This window comes from Sphaeramia orbicularis, chromosome 8 (assembly GCF_902148855.1).
Source record: "Sphaeramia orbicularis chromosome 8, fSphaOr1.1, whole genome shotgun sequence".
NCBI lineage: Eukaryota > Metazoa > Chordata > Actinopteri > Kurtiformes > Apogonidae > Sphaeramia > Sphaeramia orbicularis.
This window is the reverse complement of record NC_043964.1, coordinates 51,722,767-51,745,735: the sequence shown is the minus strand read 5'-3', so window position 1 is coordinate 51,745,735 and position 22,969 is coordinate 51,722,767. Positions and strand designations below refer to the sequence as shown.

Sequence of the window (22,969 nt, the reverse complement as noted above, 5' to 3'; positions counted from 1 at the left end):
AATGGAAATGGGCTCATTGCAGCCGCTGATATTGTTAAAATGTTCATCTTTATTACCAAAATTTGTTTGTTGTTCCAAAAAAAGTAACTTTATTGTCATAGTTGTAAGATAATTGCGCATTTCCAATTTTTATTTGGAAAAACATTGTCTTGGAGTAGTCTTGTTGAATTCATTTGTATTGTTCAAGCAAAAATCTAAGTTATTTTTAATTTGAACAACAAATTAGTCAAGGAAAAGCAAAAAGTATTGTTACAATATTGATGTTTCTTTCAATAAAAGTTATAATTGCACCACTGTTACAATGTTGTTGGAGTTGGGGGGGGGCTGGACATTTTTCGTCCTCCAAAGGGGGGCCCAACAGAAAAAAATGAGAACCACTGGCTTAAGTTCTAATCTTCAGTCGTCCAAAAATGAGGCAGAGTCTGGAGGGTTCTGGTGCAGCGGTGTTTATTGGACAGCAGTGACAAACACAATGAGCAGGTTACAAGTGAACAAGCTACTGTAGAGAAATGACATGCCCTTTTCCACTGTTCTGATGTTCTGCTCTTGACAGACACAACACAGTCCTTCTGGAGTAGAACACATGTGCAGCAGAACAACTCACAGTGGAACACCTGTACATGTCTAAGAGGTCACCTGCACCCGACCCCTGCTAGTGCCTAACATAGGGTGAAGGAAACTGGTTTTGTGGGCTCTCACACCCAGCCTTCTACAGTGTGTCGGACACTCCACTGATCCAGTTCTTCCAAAACAGCCCCATGGTTTTTCCTCAAACACACCAGTTCCAACAGGGTAAGGCCTTGGTGTGTACGCGAGGCTGCAACACAGTTTAGCTTTAATGTTGTCGGCATAGTTTTAAGATGGATTTATGGTCGCATGTAGCTCTGCGTCACATAGATACGCCACATCTGACGATAGCGTTATGTGCTCTGGCACTCGAGTGTACTGTAGCGGCGTCGTTTTGAGAAAGTGTTGTAGTTTCACTTCCAAACCTGAAGGTGGCAGTAGTGCTGATATCGGCTGGTTATAAAGATGAAACTCCACTGGGCGGAGTTGTTTCCATGGTTTTGATATCTTTCGGCAGGCATTTCCTGTTTTAGAACAACAATAGCAGCCGACATAGAGCAGTGTCTTCACGAGCTCGTAGAAGTCAACAACGATATCAAACTTCTTTTAAAAGTATTACAGTAAGCGACGGAGGCTACAACATAGGAGATGGACCATGACCGCTGAACAAAAATAGGTTATCTAACGGAGAATACCAAAATCTAATAATCATTGATTATACTAAACAAATAAAAGCACAATTTTGTTAAATTGTGTGGGTTTATTAATGTGCAGAACCACAAAGGTTTTTCAGGAGCAAAAAGTAACAGACAAGAATAAAAGTGAAATATGTAACGGACAAAAACTAATAAACTATGTACGGTGGAAGTCCACAACATTTGCAGCTGTATAGTCCTGGAGTCACATGATCATAAATTGGCCAACCAGGAGGCGGTGTCTCTGCGTTGCCATGCCGCAAAGTTACAATCTGGAAGAGGTGCACGTCAAGGCTGTGCGGGCCGACGCGGGGCTGTACGAAGTGACGGCGTAGGTAATGAGGCGTGACATCTGCGTGAGCATAAATCCAGCTTTACCCTACACTACTACCAGAATTTATAGCGTTAGCCTCAGAACATAATTGCTAAGTCATTATTTTGGCCAAAGTGTGAAATCTGTATAAAAAGAATGAGCAGTGTTTAGAAAGTAAAATTAAGCAGATGTCACAATTTGGTCAAAATGCTACGAGGCTAACGATATGTGTGGTGTGTTTGAGTCCTGCTTAGAGCTCCACTTAGAGAATACATAATAGAAATATATGATGAGTAATTAAGTATACGCAACTGAGAATGAGAATACATGATAAGTAATTAAGTAACTGAACATAGTATCACAATCCATCACTTTTTCAGCTCTTTAACTGAACCAAAACAACACCTCGGAAACCATACTTCTCCATTTTTCTCATCAAAATACTGTCACTGACAGTGTCAGATGCTTTCTGTCAATCTAAAAACAGCCCAAGTGCATTCTTTTTAGTATTGTGACCAAGGTTAAGGTAATTTTGGATTTTCCATTATAGTTTAGTTTTATTTAGTTTTGACTTTTTTTCCTCTAATTCAGTTAGTTTTAATTCGTTTTTAGAGTAGGTTTGCTAGTTTTTATTCGTTTTTGTTTTTTCTCTAAATGCTTAGTTTTAGTTTAGTTTAAGTATTCAGTTTGGTTTTGTCGTATCTTTTATCTTCTTCGCCGTTGTATTCACATAAATCCCAGACAGGACTCTGTTTTCTACCAACTGTAGTCTCCATGTTGGTGGTACAGTGGGGACGAGAAGACGACTATGAACGACAAGTGACAAGAAGTAACGAACCGTGAAGTACTGTATGGTGTCGCTAGCTGAAATTGTTAGAGCAAAATAAATTGCTTTCGTATCAATCCGACATTGACAAAGATGAAAACAAAGGGAATTTTATCCATAATTTTATACATTTTAGTTAGTTTTGTAAGCACACAATACAGTTTCAGTTAGTTATTGTTTTTTCTTTTAATTATAGTTTTTATTTATTTCTGTTAAGGAAAATGTTTTTTCAATTCTAGTTTTCGTCATTTTGTTAGTTTTCGTTAACAATAATAACCTTGATTATGACATTCCGTTATTTGTTCTAAAAAGTATATATATATATATATATTTTTTTTTTTTTTCCAAAATATGCTATGAGGCTAGCGATAACCTAAACTACATCATCTTCACCACATTAACTTTAATCCTAGCCTTAAATGGTCACCGATGACCTGGATATCTATGTTTGAAAAATACCACAAAATACACAACACAGTAGTAGTCTAACTAAATGCAGTCCTGATGAGACTGTTGCTGTTTTATCCCTTATGAACTTACTACCTCAACCTTAAGTTGTACAAAGTTGAACTGATAAACACCTAAAACTTAACCCTATAAAACCATTTGTATCATATTTGCTACACCTGGTTCTGAGACCTCTCCCTCAGGAAATATTACTGTCTTTCTGAACTGCACATGGAGATAATATTTACAAGATAATTATTACATCAATGTTCACAGAAACTGTCATATATTCCCTGATTTCGCATACATGATGACATGTTATTTAATAGTTTAATCATTCAATTATTTAATTATCATAATTTTTATTTGACTGAACTCTGTGTCTGCATTTTTTCGATTTTAGACTATCCTCCTTCAAGAAAATGTCACATTTTTAATAAAAACATTGAATTAGAGAAAGAAGAGCTGAAAGAGTGAATAAACGATATCAGACAGATCATATATAAGACAGAACTTGCTTAGACATTCAACAGCAGACCCACAACAACCATCTGGGAAACATCATTTAGTTGTGATGCTTTGCATTGCATGTGATGCTAAACATGGGTTCTGCACCTAAGCTTTATAATAGTGGTAAACCCCTGATTAACCCTATAAAACCATTTGTATCACATTTGCTATGCCAGGTTCTGAGACCTCTAGCTTATCAACAAGATCGATACTTTCCTTAAAAACTGTTTGAATATGACCTCATACATGTTTTCTGCCCCCTGGTGGATTATCATGCCACTGTAGCCAGTGGAAGGGCTGTTTTGTTTTTGCCTTTTTCAATATGGCCGCTATCGTTAAATCATCCACACACTTTTTGCAGGAAAGTCTTTGGTAATTTTCAAAAAGTTACATAAAGAACAACATTTATATTGTGATGATTTTTTTTTCAATAAGTACTTCATATACTGAAACAATGCATAGTTACTTCATAACTGATTCGTTATCCTCCTGAGACCCAAGAAAGTAAAAGTTTTGGCTTTTTTACATTAAATAAATGCCTTGATTAGAAACAGCATGATGCAACAGTTTTTTTAGATATATATATTTTTATTTTATTTTATTATGGGATGTCCTTTTACAGTGGACAGCTTTTTTTCTGATAAAGCTGTCCAATTCTTGTCCCGTACAGAGGACACAAATGCATTACTGGGCCTCAGAAGGTTATAGTACAGTTAAATTGTGTTTAAAATCTATTCATTGCAGCCATGGCTCAGGAGGTAGAGTGGATTACCCAATAACCAAAGGACTGGTGGTTCAAATCCTGTCTGTCATGTGCCTGCATGTTAACAGCCTTGTTTTTTCCAAGGCATGTCAAGTTTCCAGAAAATACTTACTAGTTTGGTAAAATAGCTACTTTTTTCCCTTAGTCTTACCTTGTATATTCTATATTACCTGTATATATCATATATTACTTGTATATATCCCATATTACCTGTATATACAAATGTAGTTTACCACCACCAGGGTGTGAATGTGAATGATTAACTAGAATAGCACTCAGAGAGCGCAGACCTCCGCCAAGACAGATCAGCCCCCCCAAATCCTTCAATAACTTTTTGAGTTGTCTTGCTAACAGACAGACGAACAAACAAAAAAATCTGCCCCCCCCCCCCCCTCCATCACCACCAAAATTTAATCATTTGTTCCTTGTGCCAGTATCTATGGAAGCGTATTGCATTCACACAAAAAATAAATTCGGCTCGGTTTTTCCAAATTAACAAGATAATTATCGCATTAATTCAGAAAAACAGAGCCAATTTTTTTTTTTTTTTACTTATTTTTTCTTGTAATTACAAGATAATTATCTAGATAATTTTGAAAAACAGAGCTGAATTTATTTTGTGTGTGAATGCAATACTCTTCCGTAAGGATCAACATTTCCTGAAAATTTCATGAAAATCTGTCCATAACTTTTTGAGTTATCTTGCTAACAGACAGACAGACAGACAAACCCCAATGAAAACATAACCGCCGCCGTTACAATTAGTGGAGTTAATAATGTAAAGCGCTTTGGGTGCCTTGAAAAGCTCAATAGAAATCTAATCCATCATTATTATCAAATTTGATGCTGCAGGTATATAAAGTGCTTTATAAAAACGGCCAACATATCAAATGTGTCACAAAAACAGTAAACAAAATGTTTTGTTTGGATATTGTTAAAAGGTCTAATAAACATTTCAATTCCAGAACATTAGAATTTTGTGGCTAGTTTTTGATGGGTCAGGTTTTACAGGCTTTAAAAGCTGCTGGTATTTTTACCTCTGCCAAGGAGGTGATGTTTTCATCATGGTTTGTCTGTTTGTTTGTCTGTTAGCAAGATAACTCAAAAAGTTATGGAGGGATTTTCATGAAATTTTCAGGAAATGTTGAGACTGGCAGAAGAAACAAATGATTAAATTTTGGTGGTGATTGATGGGGGGGGCTGATCTCTCCAAGTGCTTTTCTCGTTGACCTTGTGCTTCACTGTCACTTTCTTATTGGCAGAGGGACACTCTTGCACCCATCCTATTATTAACTTCGAACCCCGGGTAGAGTGGTTCAGTGAATGTGGTGCAGATGGTGTGGAGGTGCGTTAAAGTGTCAGAACACACTCTGTAAAGTGACACAGTGCCAGCAGGCCAGTCCAGATACACTCCTACTCTGTTTGTCTCTTTCATATCACTGCGTACGTCTGTCTGATTATTATTGTGGTAAACAGAAAGAAAACTACTTCTACTGCAGTGAAACTTCCAAGATTTGTCATTCCCTCCAAATATGCACATGTCAGAATAATCTCTCCTGCTGATTCCTTGATAAGTCAGAGCTATACCTGTGGTTTCCTTGTACTCAACTTCCCAGTAACAGCGACCAGTCAGCCCAGTGGTACACATCACCTGACTACACTCGATAAATCTCTCGGGGTGATATGGGTACAGCTGTGGTGTTTTCACATAGTCCACTTGTGTGTTGTTGTTGGATAGCAGCAGGTCTCTGTGTGCTGTGTTCGGGTCCAGTTCGAGTTTACAGGCATCTGATGGAAGGTACAAACACAACGCAGTCACTTAAAAACATTCCAGTGTGTAATATTTAGTCCTATCTAGTGGTCGCTAAAACCACAGAAGTCCCTTTTAGAGCCAGTGTTTATTTTGTCCATTCTTGGCTTTTTAATAAATGTGCTTATAATCAAAGTCAATGGGGCATTTTTAGCCACAAGGGTAACCTACTAATGTGATCAAATCATTTTTATTGTTTATCTTTGACATACAGTAGGTACGGAAAGTATTCAGTGCCCCTTAAATTTTTCACTCTTTGTTATATTGCAGCCATTTGCTAAAATCATTTAACTTCAGTTTTTTTTCTCATTAATGTACACACAGCACACAGCATAGATCAGGTCCATTCCAAGACCAATCAGAAGGTGTCCCACTATCATACATCCAAATAGGTAAATATCCTCCACCGACAGAGCAGAGAGACAGACCACCCTCCACTTGGTGGATCCGGCTGCAACTGTCCCATCAGGGCAGGCGGGCTCCCCAAGACCATTCTTCCTTGATGAAAAAATCGTGTCAATTGCCCTGAGTGACCAGTTGATCAATTCCATATTTGCTGTTCGAGAGCTCAACAAGCAGAGATTCAAAAGTAAAGTAAGTCAGACGAGACACTGCAAGGCCAAAGCAGAGTGGGGGAGGCAGGAAAAAAGCAGCAGATAGCAGAGCTCAGAAAAACACGTCCGCTCTCTTCGAAGGACAAGGAAAGTAATCATCATCATCATCATCACTTCCATAAACTTACATTTCCGGACATCAGGCTTTATCCTGTTCACTCCACCATGGTCTACTCTGAAAGAACAGAAGTACAGAGGATGGTATAGTCTCTGACTGTGAAATAAGATGGACAGACTATCCTTCAATTGTTCTGTTCGCTATTTTCACCTGCTTTAATATTTGACTTGTCATATGTACAGTTTGGACAGTTATTTTTCTCGGTCTGAAATCCTTTCTAAGGCTAAACACATACCTGAGAGTGGTCAGCGCCCACAGTGGGTCGTCTAATCCAGCAGACAACACCGTCAGTCCAGTGCCTCCTGGATGGTTGTAGCTTAGATCCAGCTCTCTGAGATGAGAAGGATTGGTGCTTAACGCTGAGCTCAGAGAAGTGCATCCATCTTCTGTAACCATACAGCCTGACAACCTGTGAATGGACAGTATGGTTTATTTGAACACATAGCTTTAGATTCTTCATGGGAATGATGAACCTATGGAGAAATAAGGGAAAATATAAAGTGTACTAACCCAAGAGTTTCCAGTCTACAATGTGGACTCTTGAGTCCTGCACAGAGGAGCCTCACTCCTGAGTCTCTCAGGTCATTATTGTTCATCTCCAACTCTCTCAAATGACATGTCTGAGAGCTCAGAGCAGACCCGAAGTCTTCACAGCTTCCCTCTGACAGCTTACAGTCACCCAACCTGCATGATAATTATTCATGATGGTGAATAAAATTCAACAGAGCATCTGCAAAACTGTTTACATAAAAAATACTGGCTTTTAGGATACAAAATATACCCCTTCGCTCACCTCAGACTATCCAGTTTGCATTTTGGATGTTCTATGGCAGTAAGAAGGTGCTTCACACCTGAATCCTGCAGGTTGTTATTACTCAAGTCCAACACCTTCAAGCTGGAGGAGTCCGAGGAGAGAACCGAGGCCAGAATTTCGCAGCTTTTTTCAGTCAAGTTACAAATGCTAAGCCTGTTGAATATTTTTGGGAAAAAAAGAAAAACATTTGAGGAGAAGTACTTAACCTCTTCTATTTCTGTTGCATTTTAGGTAATGTACACATTTTAAAATAGTGAAGGAACAAAGGTCTTTTGTAAACTTGGGCTTACATATACAGACATACATACACACATATGCACCGATGTGGGACTAATTGTGAACTAATTCAATCAGATTGACTAAGGCAGGTGTAGTAGGAGTTACCGTACCGTCAATAAGAAAAAAAATGAGTTTGAAACCAGAATGAGGAAGTACTTTGTACGAAGAACTACTATTATGTGTCTGATTTTTCACAGTATTTTGAAGCAAAGGGAAATAGGAGTAGGACAAAGAACAGTTAAAGATAAGGAGCACATTGACCCTTGGGGAACCACAGGTTCTAGATCCTGGACTTCATCAGTGTCAATACTGAGGGTGGGAAGTGAACAGGGGGTGTTGTTAAAATCCACATCCTGACCCTGAGGGGCCAAGTCCTGGTCCCCCAGCACAGATAATTGTTGTGTATTCACACATGCTGTCCCACATTTGTCCAGCAGTCACCGCCAAAGTGTTCATGTGATTTTGGGAATAGCAACGTGATTGTAAGGCTACTGTGTTCCAAAATTACTAATATCTCCCAAAATATTGGTCCTATCAACTTGCTGTTTTGCTAGTCTGTTCCTAGACCAAAAATACAGAGGTATGCCAAACTGCAGCCATCAGCTCTGTATGGATTTTGTGTGATGCCCAAGAAACACACACACACACACACACATAAAATATGAGATATGAGGATTTTAGCAGTGGGTGATGTCTGAGTGAAAGTGACCCGTCAACTGATCGACACAAGTGGCAAATTTATTTGGTCACATAACATTTGTTCTGTTTTATTATGATTTCCGTCACGGCAATTGGCAAACCAATCTCTGATAGTGGTCAAACAGTCATAAGGGATGACTGCAGGTGTGCGCTAGAAAGAAAGTTTCCAATGCCTACAGCCACTGTCATTTGTCAAACTACATGACGGTGTTTCCATGTCCACTACGGAGCCTCTAAATGTCCAAAAATGACACGTGATGCCTTTAAAAAGTTGACAACCTGCATTTTATCTGAATTATTTCAGCATATTAATAGGATTAGTGAATCAAAAGTTATTAAACATTTTACATCATTAGATGCTTTTGGTCACCAGTAGATGTTTCAATAAATAAATAAATCCAGAAATCATCTGACCTGAGTGTTTCTAGTTTACAATGTGGACTCTTCAATCCGGAACAGAATAACATCTCTCCTGAGTAACCCAGGTTGTTCAAACTCAGATCCAGTTTTTTCAAACTGGAATACTGAGAACTGAGGAAACATGCCATTTCATCACAAGATTCCCATGTCAGAAAACAGGAAATCAACCTATAAAATTGATTAAAAACAAACAAACAAATCAATCAAACATTCAAACTGCTGGGGGTGCTGTATAGCCAATGAAATAGAGAAGCATTCAGTCAGCGTTTACATATCCAGTATTTGTATTTGGTCAGCTCACCGCAGTGTTTCAAGTCGACAGTGTGGACTCCTCAGTCCTTTAGAGAGGTCCTTTATTCCACAAGAGCCAATTCCATTGTAACTCAGATCCAATTCTCTAAGACTAGATGACTCACTACTTAGAGCCAAAGACAGATCTTCACAATTGATGGTTCTCATGTAATAGCCAATCAGCCTGTGGAAGAATAAATGATTAAATGTACAAATGGAGGCTGTAGTCAGACACAGGAGTGTTTCGAGCTACATGTGAACACATAAACATGCTTACAATACCAGTAGTAACATGCATGGATTTAACAAGTCATTTATGAAAAATGTTCATTATCTAACACCATAATTTCTGTTTGATAGGATTGTGTCTGTTCTACTCAACACAAAGTCAGTATTAATTTATTCATAACTGATGACAATAAAGAAAAGTACCAATAAAGCAGGCAGACCTGAGAGTTTCTAGTTTACATTGTGGATTCTTCAGGCCAGCGGAAAGGTATCCGATTCCAGAACACACATTGGTATCACTCAGGTCTAGTACTCTCAAATTAGAGAATGGTGAACTGAAAGCTGTGGCCAGGGTTGCCCAAACTCTGTCTGACAGATTACAGCCAGTCAGCCTGAAAATGAAACATTTACACCAGTCATGAAAGTCTGAAAGTAAAACATTTACAGTATCTAATATGGTCTCTAACAGTTGATACTTACAAACATTGATGTGAGGCTTCAACCACTGGCATCAACCTGAGGAGCGCTTCCTCTGAGGTGGAGTATTTCTTCAGGTCAAACACTCTTAGGTCACTCTGTGATGTTAATAAGACAAACACCAGAGCTGACCACTGAGCAGGTGAGGGCTGTTTGGTGGAGGTGGTCAGGTACTGCTGGACCTCATCTACCACAGAAGGCTCATTCAGTTCATTCAGACAGTGAAAAAGACTGATGCACCTCTCTGGAGAGGGACTTTCCCTCAGACAAGCCTTGATGTGCTGGACTGTCTCATGTGTGCTCTCTAAGCTTCTTCCTGATAGTTTCAGGAGCTCTTTCAGGAGTGTTTCGTTAGTTTGCAGTGAGAGACCAATGATGAAACGGAGGAACAAGTCCAAGTGTCCATTTGGACTTTGTAACACTATGTGCACTGCACTCTGGTGGATGTTTTTTACTTCACATCCATCCATCGTGACTGGGGACGGTTGAGAGTTTAACTGCTCTTCAGACAAGAGGTTGACACCAGAGTTGATGAATGACACAACGACATGAACAGCAGCCAGAAACTCCTGAACACTGGAATGGACAAAACTGTACAGTTTGCCCTGGCACAGCCTATTCTCCTCACTAAACATCTGTATGAACAGTCCTGAGTATGTTGGGACTAAGTTCATATCAATGTCACACTCTATCAGGTCTGCTTCACTGAAGATCCGTTTGCCTTTGAGCAGATGTTTGAATGCTAGTTTTCCCAGAGACATTATCATTGTGGACGTTTCTGCGTTCAGAAGCGAAGTTGTCTGGGTTCTGCCATCATGTTTAACATTTGCCAGTTTGGACAGAACCACCAGGAAGTGTGTATACATCTCTGTCAGGGTCTTGGGGAGCTTGGCTCTCTCAGTTGACTGTAATGCATCTTCTAGCACTGTTGCAGAGATCCAACAGAAAACTGGGCTGTGGCACCTGATGCGGAGACTTCGTGATGCCTTGATGTGGGAGATGACTCTGCTAGCCAGCTCCTTGTTTCTGTATCTCTTTCTAAAATACTCATCTTTCTTCGAATCAGTGAACCCTCTTACTTCTGTGACCTTGTGTATGTATTGGTGGGGAATCTGATCGACTCCCTCGGGAGTTGTGGTTATCCAGAGTCGAGCAGAAGGAAGCAGTTTTCCCATGATGAGGTTTGTCAGCAGCACATCCACTGTAGCGGACTCAGTAACATCATTCAGGATCTCATTGTTGTCAAAGTCCAGAGGAAGCTGGCACTCATCAAGGCCATCAAAAATGAACAAAATCTGGAGGTCATCAAAGCTGCAGATTCCTAATTCTTTTGTATCAGTAAAGAAGTAATGAAGGAGTTCCACCCAGCTGTATTTCTTGTCTTGAAGTAAACTCAACTCTTGGAAGGTGAATGGAAATACAAACTGTATATTATCACCGACTTTGTCTTCAGTCCAATCGAGGACCATTTTCTGTGTCAGGACTGTTTTCCCACTACCAACCTGTCCTTTAGTCATTAATGTCCTGACTAGAACATCTTGAGAAGATTTTAAAAAGTCATCCATTGCGTTACCTGTTTGTGTTGATTTTTGTTTATCGTTGACATATTCAAATTTCTCCTCTGTGATGTCAAGCTCGGTGTAAAGCCCGTTCATAAACAACTGCTTCCCTAATTTATTGGCTGGCTTTAACAAATGCTGTAACTTCCTCCTCAGGGTGAGCTTGAGTTTACGTTGGCAAATGGCCAGCATCTCTGAAAGAGAACAAGACACAGCATGAAGAAACTGCCACTGTCATCTTCATGGTGTTGACCAGATGGTACAAGTTTATAAAAGACTAGTCAAACCGAATGAAAACTAAAAATCAGTGGAACATGGTATTCCCTTCTATGTCTGGAGGGAATGAGTTAAGAAGTTTCATTTAAAAGGTCATTTCCATGACCTTACAACTCTGAGTTCCACTGAGCACTGTCACATCCACCTCCAATAAGGCAGCAGTTTATTGTTTAATCAGGTATATCTACACACTAGTTGAACAGAGATTACCATCTGTCAATCAAGTATAGCAACATATTTGCACTCCCATCACATCACTTTAGTGATGTAGTTCTCTAGACCAGTCTTGAGACCAATTTTTTGTGGTCTTGGTCTTGTCACAGACTCAACTCATTTGGTCTCGGTCTTGTCTTGGTCTCGACTCTCTTTGGTCTTGGTCTTGTCATGGTCTCAGACATAGCGGTCTTGATAGGATTTGTACAAATCCACATCATCACAGAATAATATCATTATTTATTACGCGCCCTCTTCAAACGCATCTATTTTAAAAACGTGACATTGTATATATTTTCTCAACGGACAATGCCGGCCCTCCACTGTCCACCAGTGAGGTAGTTCTTGCGACAGGTCTCAAGACCAATTTATTGTGGTTTCGGTCTTGTCACGAGCTCAACTCATTTGGACTCAGTCGTGTCTTGGTCTCGACACCCTCCATTCTTGGCAGTGTCTTAGTCTCGGTCTTGCCGGTCTTGACTACAACACTACATCACATACTGTCAGAGGTTAGGAGGTCATGGTGTAGTCCAGTGGTCATGAATCCTGGTCCTGGAGAGCTACTATCCTGCATGTTTTAGGTGTTTCCGTCTTCCAGCACACCTGACAGTCGTTATCAGACTTCTGCAGAGCTTGATGACAGGCTTATCAATTGAATCAAGTTTGTTGGTTTTATTTCGTTAGGTTTAAGTGTTCTAACCACTTGGTAAAGGTGATGGAAAAAGGTTTTGGGAAAGGCTAAAACAAAAAAAAAGACAAAGTGTGGGCAAACTTAGGGGCACCTTAATCACTGCAACCACCTACTAAAGGTTTTGCTACTTAGGAATGCTGACTGGCATTGGCACACTCCTGGATCTTAAGAAGACCATAACCTTTAAAAGGCAAAATCTGCGCAAAAATGTGGATTCAATGTCATTTTCTGTCAGGTATTTCTACTGTTACGACCTCCTGATGCAAAGGCTCAAAAGCTTCCTCTCTCTGAACATGGTCGGATTGTTGAGCTGCATAAGCAAGGCCTCTGGGAACGCACCATCGCTGCTGAGGGTATGACAGTGGTTCTTAAACTTTTTACAGTGGAGTACCCCCTGAAATATATATATTTTATCCAAGTACCTCCAACTCTTGCTTCAGCATTTTTAATTGAGAAAAATTAGGCAAAATTTGTTCCTGGGCCAAAGGTGTCTGTTTATACTTTCAAATCTTTGTCAACAAACAACATATATTTATGTAATATATTAAAAATAACAAATCTTTATACGTATATTTTGTGATCAAATATAAACTGAAAAGTGTCCTCTTTCATTGATAAGAAAAATAAATTAATTGGTCATTAATGAAAAAATGAAGCTTTAATCAAAAAACAAAAAAATTACTTAATTACTCAAATCAACTCATGTTGAATAATATAAAATAGAATTGTTTTTCAAATGTTACCAATGCTTAGAGGAGGCTTCCAGGTTTTTAAAAATATTGAAATAAAATATAGTCAGTTGTGTCAGGTTTATTATATGAACGTATTTATTGTGTTTCATTTCAGCATTAATTCTCATTATTTATTGTGTATTCAGTACATGATGACTTATTTATTGTATTTTTCCAAAACAGTTTCAAGTACCTCCTGGGGGGTGGGGTGGGGGGGGGGGGGGCTGTTCTATTTACTATTTAGTTATGATATTTCTTTTCTTTTCCTAAACTCACCTTTGGAGGCTGAGTTGACATTCGTCAGACGTTTGACCAAATCATTCTTGTTGATCTTCTTTAACACCTTTATGATCACCTCCACTGCATGGTCCTGGTAGGTGTCTAAGATCTGGTCCACTGTGTCCAGCCGGTCTGCGTTCTCTAACTGGCTCTTTGGGACTGCAGGGAAGCCCTCCAAGATCTCAGCCTGCTGCAGGAACCATTTGAACTTCTTAAAGTCTCCTTCTGTCAAATCCTCCAAAGTATCCAGGAGCTCCACTGGCGTCACCATGGTTACTGCACACTGAAATAAAAACATCATCAAAACAACTCATAGAACATGGCCATCAATAAATGCTAAGTATTATCAATTTATAAAAGAAATCACAATTAAACATTCATTGACTTTGTTTTTCATCAATATATTTCAACCTTTTGTGGCCGACGTAATCAGATCAGTAACACTGGATAATCATGTTGTAGCCAAGTAAAAACAGAAAAAAAAGTATTATTATTATTATTATTATTATTATTATGGATTGGATTTCTGTAGTGCTTTTCTAGACACCCAAAGCACTTTACAATATTCACCCGTTATTCATTCGCTCTCACATTCCCCCTCTGGACAGAATACATAATAAAACATTCAAGTTTAAAAAAATTAAGAATAACCATTTTCCAAAACCTCTTTTCTATTTTAGTTCTACGCACATTATCTAGTCATTCAGATTTGTCAGAAAATATCCCATCAGAGATAATAATAGAAATGTGGCAATAGTTTCCCTGTAAATGACTTTAATTTTTTAACTTGTAGTTTTAATTATTACATATCGTTAATAAAAAGAGGATTACAAGTTTTATAGATACAACTGAACAGTTGTGGAAAATATGAAAACTTTTCAAAGTCAAATATCTGTGACGGGACACACCGCCCACAATACTAAATAATTATTCCACAATATTAGTGTTAGGTGGCAGTTTTCTATGTTATACTATTACTTTTAATTAGTTCAACATATTTGAAAAATAAAAACATGAAAAAAAAACAAAAAAAAAACAACCCTAATTTCTGACCTAGGCCAATATGACCATGTGTCCCATCAGAGGTAATTTTTTATCCCCTTATGTTTCCCAGTGTCTCACAGATAAAGTAGTGGGTGTATATTGATGAAACTTGCATTATCTGAAAATTTGAGTTGTTTTCTACAATGATGTAACAATTTTAAATTTCAGTGAAACAAAAAATTTTCACCCCAGGCACCATTACTGTGTTTTGACCCTTAAACAGTTACTGAAAAAAGCACAAGACAGTAAGGCACATTCTTATTTGGCACTACTGAGTTACAGAACTTCACCAGTAGAACATGGTAAATCTCCTGCAGAGCTACTAATGGGAAGGCAACTACGGACCACTGGTCCTTTTACAAGTACTAAGAAATACAAACAAGTGAAAGACTAAATGAAATGGTTGCAAAAGAGACAAAAAGTAAACTACGACAAGTCTGCCAAAAGCTGAAAACCACTTGCACCCAATGACACAGTCAGAGTGGAAGATACAAACATCTGGGCAAAGAAAGCAGCTGTACTGGAGGAACTGAAGCCGAGATCATACAGAGTGCAAACTGAAGAAGAACTGATACTAAAGAGAAACCAGAAGAGTTTACTGTGTACACAAGAGACAATAAGAACACAGCACAGACAGTGTGAGGACTACCAGAACACAACGCCTGAACCAACCTCACCTGTTAAAGGTGGGGTACGAGATGTTTTCCTGGAGCATTTTTTACTATAGCGCTTAAAATCCCCTTCACACCCTGATTACATCGAATTAATTAAATGCTCTAACACAAAAATAAAAAAAATGTAGTCACCTGTGGAACGGACAGGACTGAAAAAACACCATCCAATCATTTTGAGTGCCCTATCAAAATGACTGAACGGTGATATGTCTATCAAACTCAACTGCCATTTGTCCCTCCCCCCTCTGTGCGTACCCCTCTTCGTGCATGAATCGTGCGTTCTCAGAGGCTGGAAGCGCTAGTACAGGAAGTGAAGCCAGAGCCAGAGCTTGGCTATATTAGTTATATTAGGATGGAAAGTTCACCTGCAAACTGTTTAGTCATGAACATAAATCTGCAGTAAATGTAACGTTAGTCAGATAGGTCTGAACTGGGGCTGTTCTGGAAGAGCAGGGGGGTTGGAGGAGACTGAATGAGGTGTGAATGGATCAGGATCGGAACCAGAGCTGGGGTCGGAGCCGGTGAATTGTTGCTGTGCGGCGCTCGTGAACCCTCGGGAACAAGCATTGCACGTGCCAGTACTCTGGAGGCGTGGCTTCAGGGGGATGTCTGAAGAAAGGGGTTTGGACTTTTGAATTGAGTATTTTCAAAATGTAGCTGCTACAAGTGTTTTTCTAAGATATCGTACCCCACCTTTAAGGACAGTGTTGAGCAAAGTCAATCACCTGTGTTCAGAACATCAGGACGCACTGTCAAACCACCTGTAGGGATGTAACGATTACCGGTATAATGATAAACAGCAGTACAATTTCCGACAGTTCGTATTACAGTTTAAATTGTAATTATCATGATAACCGTGTTCGATTACCGCACTTTGAAAATCACGGTGATACTGCTCATTTCCTGGAGAAACAGATGCACTCCAGGCGTGCGTGTGCAGTTTGCAATGTTTGGCCTCTGAAAACATGGTGGAAGGCATCTGCACGGACAGATAATGGGACAATGGGCTCCTGCAAAGGACCCGGTCCGTCCGAGCACGTGTGCACGGGCCCGGGTCCGTCAGAGCGAGCGAGCGCACGGACCTGGTCCGTAGGAGCGCAGACCCGATCCCTCCAAGCAAGCGGGTGCACGGACCCGGTTCGTTCGAGCGTGTGCGCGCGCACAGACCGGGTCTGCGCTAGTGTTAACTCTTGCCAATTCAAATGGGGCCCAAACCAGTGAGCTTCAACTGTACAAAGACACATGATGTGTGTAGAAACCAAAGGGGAGGAGGGTTTATGAAGTGAAGGACATTCAACAGGAAATCCACTGACTGACCTCCAGAGGAACTGGACCAGAGGACACTGTTGTAGTTTGTCTGTCTCTCACCAGGAGTGAACCACTGACCAGTCTGAATCAGATCACCACTGACCAGTCTGAATCAGATCACCACTGACCAGTCTGAATCAGATCACCACTGACCAGTCTGGATCAGATCACCTTAACATGTTTTAAAATCCTCATTCTTGCAGAATATTTATATTTGTTTATTAAACAGTTCAGGAAAATATGATTGTGTTTCCCTTTCTGTTTGTGTGTATAATGGTGTATGTGTGACACCGTGAATGATTTGACATGGAAAATAGTCAAACAAGCTCCACTGTGACCTGTCCAACTACTCAAAAACACACTCAGTAATCAATAAGAGAATTGTTAAGGAATTCGACTGGTAAGCAGAATGGACAATGGCACTGATATTAATAAAATCCTATCAGTTCCTAGTCCTGGTGCAGATATTTGATATGTCCATAAGGTGCTATCTTTAATGTGCATTTGTATGTTTGATGTTGACATGTCAATATTTTAATGTTTCTGCCAACAGAAAGTACATTGTGTGTGTTACTTATTAGTTGTTTTTTTTTAAATACAACTTGGTTACATTATTTCAGTGTGTGTATAAGTACTTTTTGAACATTTTGAACACATTACAACAATATCACGATAATAATGATAACGGTGATAATTTTGGTCACAATAACCGTGATATGAAATTTTCCTATCGTTACATCCCTAACCACCTGATAGACTCAATATTTACATGAGTTTACATAAGTTAAGCAACAAAACACAAATGTTGTTGGTTACACTAAAAACACAGTTAATGCAGAGTTGAATGTCCAAAGTGGTTCATGTGTAAACATCTGGTAATAATGTCCCTTTAGATTAGGGGTCACCAACCCTGGTCCTAGGGATCTACTCTCCTGCATGTTTTAGATGTATTGCTCTTCCAACACACCTGATTCAAATGATCAGCCTATCATCAAGGTCTGAAGAAGCCTGATAACAACTGTCAGGTGTGCTGGAAGAGGGAAACATCTAAAACATGCAGGATAGTACATCTCGAGGACCAGGGTTGGTGACCCCTGCTTTAGATGTTTGTGTACAACCTATGAGTGCCTATTAGTGGTATTATTCAGTTTTCATGTAAAAGGGGGATGTGCTGACATGAGTAATTTGGGTCAGTATACAGTTCCACCACTAGATGGCTGTCTAACATTATCCTTACCAGGGTGTGGTAGAAGCAGGATGTGAGGCATGTGTTGGTGTGATTCGAGTGACGCTGCCGCCAAGTTTCTTAAAAAAACGAAAGCTGAAACCCACGTCTATGTTTTATGTTTGACTGAAAACAACAATACTTTCATCTCAAAGTGCTCTTAGTAATTTTAAGGCTGTAGTCTCATTGGAACAGCAAACACTCTTCACCAGAAATGTTAATTTAATACAAAATACTAAATGTACAATTACAAAAACTACTAAACACATCCTTCACATGGAAAAAACTTTTTCTTTGAATTAAACCTTTGCTCAACCTTTGAAAACACTGTACGAAGTACACATCACTTGAAGTTTGAACAAGTGCAAAATTGCAAGAATAAAAGTAAAATAATCTTTTATGTGTTCAGGAGTTGGAGAGAAGAGTACAGTCTGTGCCTGTTACAGCAGCATCTGCCATTTTAAAGACAACCATGTGGTGACCTCTGAAATGAATGTCATTAAAAACTTCAGTTACATAAACAAAGTCTACCACATTTCAGCCACCAAACATCTAACTTTAACTGTTCCTTTAGTGTGGGTTTCAAAGTGTACTAACCTGAAAAGCACAGGTGAAACGCTCTTAAGAGTGAACACAGGAGCCATGCATTCCTCTTCACAAACTGCCTCTGAGAAGGAGAACAGAAGCCTGAGTGGAAGACCACCTGAGCACACTGGGTCCACAACTACCTGTCCTTCTTCTTCTCTCCTTGTATTTGCAGATTACACTCAGTGTTCAGGAGTCCTGTTGAGACACACTACCTGTTGAGTGGAACTCCGTAGCGCTACTGAGCATGCGCATGTCCCTAAGTGTTTTCAGTTTCAGTGTGTGTGTGTGTGTGTGTGTGTGTGCGCGCGCACGTGCGTGTGTGTGAGTGCTGCACACTGCCTGCCCCAATGCCTGGCCCCTCCCCCTGCCCCTCCCCCTGCCCCTCACACACACACAGAGCTCTGACACTCACGCGGCTGCAGCAGAGAAGAAGAGGAGAGGAACTGCATTTGTTTTACTCCATGGTAAGCTGTGACTTTGTAAAACAATATAACACTACACTTTAGTGCCCCATGAGAAACACGTCCTTCCGGAAACATGCTGTCAGGGTACGAGATAGAAAACATTCTAGTTTTTTTTCACGCAAGTTTTAGAAAGTGTATTATAGTGTTTTAACATCATGTAATTTACATCTGTGTGAACTAAACCGACATATGCAACTGTTAATCAACATATCCAGCATTATCTAATATCAGACTATTATACAGCGTTTTACAGTTATGTAAGTTGCATCTTTGTGAAATACAGATATATACAACTATTAACTCCCATGTCCATCATTAGTATCAGACTACTATCCAGTGTCCCACTTCACTTCATCCTGTCATGCAGGATTTACTGGGGCTCATAAATTTACAAGTTCATGTCTTCATTAAAATAATTTTGAAAAGGTTCCAAGTAATGTATTTAGTTGTAATTTTATGTATTGCATGTTTTGAAAGCAGCTACATTGTTAGATAAAATGTAGTTTAGTCCCTTGTATTAAGTCTAATAATGTGACACATGTTTGGTATATTTCTTATTTTGTTTCTAGGCAACTTTTTTTTTTTTTCACTTTTTAATGTTTGCTTCAGCATTTATTTTTGAACTGTTTGCAAATACCCAGTGGCTGCAGATGGAACTTTTCATTAGCTAGTAAATATCACTAATTGATATTAGTAAGATGTGTTTGTGAATAAGCCTTTTAAAAACACATAATGTACACTCAAGGAAAAAAAACCACACCATTTTCATTTTCTCAATTTTTTCAGAAATATGACAGTTATTGCTAAATTGCAAACTACAATGAGTTCAGTACTATTCTGATTCAAAATGAAATGATTGTTTTCCTGGTTCTGGCTGATTGATTTGGATTATCAATAAGAACTGTATTTTTGTATTCCTCACCCATGTCTGCTCATGAGTGAAACTCACAGATGAACTGGACCTCTGCTCAATTTTGCACAACCGTTCCCTATAAAAAGACACCAAAATGGAGCAAAAACACATTTGTCCACAATGACACCACTGCTGTCACTGGGAAGAGATTGGACCATTGGCATGCTTTAAGCTGGACGGAGCAGGCGGGCCGATGATTGGCATGGTCCTGTGCAGCGGTTGTAAGACACAGGCGACTAGATCTGGGACGGTGGTTGGAGGAGCTGGTGGTGTGGTAAGCAACTACAGCACAGCAAGGTGTACAACGGTAGAGTGGTGGAGTCCAAACAGCCTGTCTACAGCCTGTCTGCTCCGTCCAGGTGAAACATGCCAATGGCCTGATCTGTCTTAGGTTAGCTATGGCCTGATCTTTCATTGAACAGAGTAAAACGACATGATCAGGTGACAGAGGCAACATGATCTGTGAAGGTCAAGTGATTATCAATCATGACTCCCAAGTTTCATGCTACATTGGTAGGAGCCAGAGATAAGGAGTCAGTTTTGATGGAGATGTCATGCTGTTTGGTTGCCTTAGCTGGGAAGACCAGCAGTTCAGTTTTGGACAGGTTCAGCTGAAGGTGATGGGCTTTCATCAATGCAGATATGTCAGAGAGACAATTTGAGATTCACACTGAGACTGTGGAGTCATCAGGTGGGAATGCCAGATAGAGCTGGGTATCATCAGCATAGCAGTGATATGAGAAGCCGTGTGAGTGGGTGATCTGACCCAGATAAGTGATCAGGATAGTCATAGACTGTTATGTTGCATTCTTTCTGTAACCATAATGTAAACAGCATCACACATACTAAGGGTTTTTCGACTGGCTGCATGCATCCGGGTCACTGACCTCTCCATCAGAGCTTGTTCTTGAAAATAACTGACCCATTGTTGCTGTAATAATGTATGAGGCGGCTGCCATGCCCACATCCTAATCTAAATAACCAATGAGCAAACAAACATGTTTGACTAAACCAAAGCAGACTGTTGTGCTTAGTTCATATGAACCACCAGTGAGTGTCTACATATCAGGATGTGGGTGAATGTCAGACATTCTGTGAAATATAGACGTGGAGGTCCTGATGTTAGTTTGGTCTCTATGACAACATTCACGTCCCTCTGTTGTCCCTGGTCAGCTGATGCATTTGCATCCTTAATCGCTGTGTGTTTTAATCTTCCAGTCAACGTCGGAGAGGACTGTCCTGTGTTTGACGGCTTGTTTGAGTTCTGCCAACTCTGCTGGAGGCTCAGCTGGTGAGACCCAACAACAGAACAGCTCAAGATGTTTGATCAATGATGTTCGCTGTCAGATCAGTGTCCAGGGAAGCTCCTTTCAAACTCATCTGAAAGCGTGACAGTAAAGGTAAAGTGTGTGTAGGAGCTGGGGGGCTGTATCTGAAAGCATACAGGATGTCACTATTCATGTCATTTTGATCAGCTGTGATACCTTTAGGGTGAGGTCAAGGGTGTCACAGATGGACCGCCCACTACTTTTTGATTCATAACTTTTGAACCAGACAAGCTTAAGACAAATATTCCACATAATTTGTAAAGGTCTGAATGCTATTTTAAACATATTCAAAGAGCAAAATTTAGTTTCAAATATTTTTAAATTAAAGACATCAAACACTACTGCGTCACAAATTGACAAAAAATTAACGTTTATTTTTTGCAAGAATTACAAAGTTCTCAAAAGTGAAGTTCCTCTGACATTTTCATCCTAAAATGTATTCAGTGTAAACCTTAAACCCTCTATTTTACAATGGAAGAATTGGTTAGAGGAAAAAAATATTTGATCATACCTAAATGGTAAGAGTTTTGACAAATGGCAGTTTTATTTAGAGCTGGAACGGTTAGTTAACAGAAAAAATAGTTGATGATGATGAATTTAGTTGTTGACACGTCGTTGGTGGCGTCATGCACTTTTGTTTAAGGAAAAATGTTTATTTTATTGATGCTGCAGTATTTGTTCAATATTGAATATTCAATCGAATATCTGTTCAACAAACTTTGTTAGACATTCTAAATGATCCTGTTAAAGGAAAGAAAAGCTTTTTTTTTGATGCAATAAATATGAAGAGCCTTTTTTTTTTTTCAGTTCATATCTGACTAGGCGATGACTAGTCGACTATTGAAATAGTCATTAGTTGCAGCCCTAGTTTTATTTAGTTTGAAAACATGTTCATTACACATCAAAACAGTGTGACATGAAGAGGTGAACCTGTGGGAACAGGCTTATTACTGTTTTAGTTGACCAGTTTCTGGGCAAAACTGGTGGGACAAAAAGTGGTAGAAAATAAAGCTGATTATCTGTAATTATTGTATGTATTGAAATGAATTAAGCCTTGCTGAGTCTTCATTTCAGCAAATGTTTTAGCACACGCGGTGACAGGTCTTTTAAAGCTGTGGCACCACGTCTATGGAATGACCTGCCTCTACACCTACGGTCCATGGACTCTGTAGAGAGCTTTAAGAAACACCTCAAAACCCTCCTGTTCAAAAAGGCTTTTTAGTCTCCCACCTGACCCAGGACCACCACAAACTGATTACACTCTATGTATTCATCATAACGTACTCCATGTGTCATCCCCCCCAGTCTCTCTATATCTCTATCGCTCTCTCTTTTCTCCTCCTTTACTCTCTCTCTCTCTCTTTAACCCCAACTGGTCAAGGCAGACAGCCATCCTTCAGGAGTCTGGGTCTGCTCGAGGTTTCTGCCCATTAAAGGGAAGTTTTTCCTCGCCACTGTCACCAATCACAAGTGTTTGCTCCTGAAGGATTCTGTTGGGTCTCTGTAAACGTAATTTGATTCTGATTTGAATGATAAAGCACTTTGTGACTCTGTCTGGGAAAAGTGCTCTATAAATAAAATTTACTTACTTACTTAATACTCTGAAGTCAACGTGTTCGGTGCAGGCAGAGACAGTAAAAATGTTCCTCTAAGGGAAGTGACTGTATAGAAGAAAAACAATGTAACCATGTTCAGTGGAAAAGTGACCCACATCAACCAATCAGATGTATGTTGTCTTGTGACACCTGATAGTTGTTATAAATAAATGTAAACAGTTTTGTGAGTTGTAAAAATGGTTCGTTGAA

General features: G+C 39.5%; 1 protein-coding gene across 1 annotated transcript; it reads right to left on the bottom strand.

Moving 5' to 3' along the window:
- Positions 1-5,240: 5,240 nt before the first annotated feature.
- LOC115424723 (NACHT, LRR and PYD domains-containing protein 3-like) lies at positions 5,241-18,594 on the bottom strand. The gene is made up of 11 exons (XM_030142126.1): positions 18,469-18,594; positions 13,618-13,903; positions 9,875-11,624; positions 9,616-9,786; positions 9,177-9,350; positions 8,870-9,043; positions 7,457-7,630; positions 7,174-7,347; positions 6,899-7,072; positions 6,674-6,720; positions 5,241-5,909 (listed from the first exon to the last, which is right to left on the bottom strand). Exons 2-11 carry the CDS (start codon positions 13,889-13,891, stop codon positions 5,374-5,376), a joined length of 3,648 nt encoding a protein of 1,215 aa, XP_029997986.1. The 5' UTR covers positions 13,892-13,903; positions 18,469-18,594; the 3' UTR covers positions 5,241-5,373.
- Between the last annotated feature and the right edge of the window lie 4,375 nt (positions 18,595-22,969).

Bases quoted from the DNA above. Each gene is read 5' to 3' on its own strand.
- LOC115424723 (XM_030142126.1), bottom strand. From the start codon at position 13,891: ATGGTGACGCCAGTGGAGCTCCTGGATACTTTGGAGGATTTGACAGAA. The intron at 7,348-7,456 runs GTGAGCGAAGGG...ATTATCATGCAG, and splicing joins TGCAAACTGGATAGTCTGAG to GTTGGGTGACTGTAAGCTGT. The intron at 5,910-6,673 runs GTAAGTTTATGG...ACCTTCCATCAG, and splicing joins AAAGCCTGATGTCCGGAAAT to ATGCCTGTAAACTCGAACTG.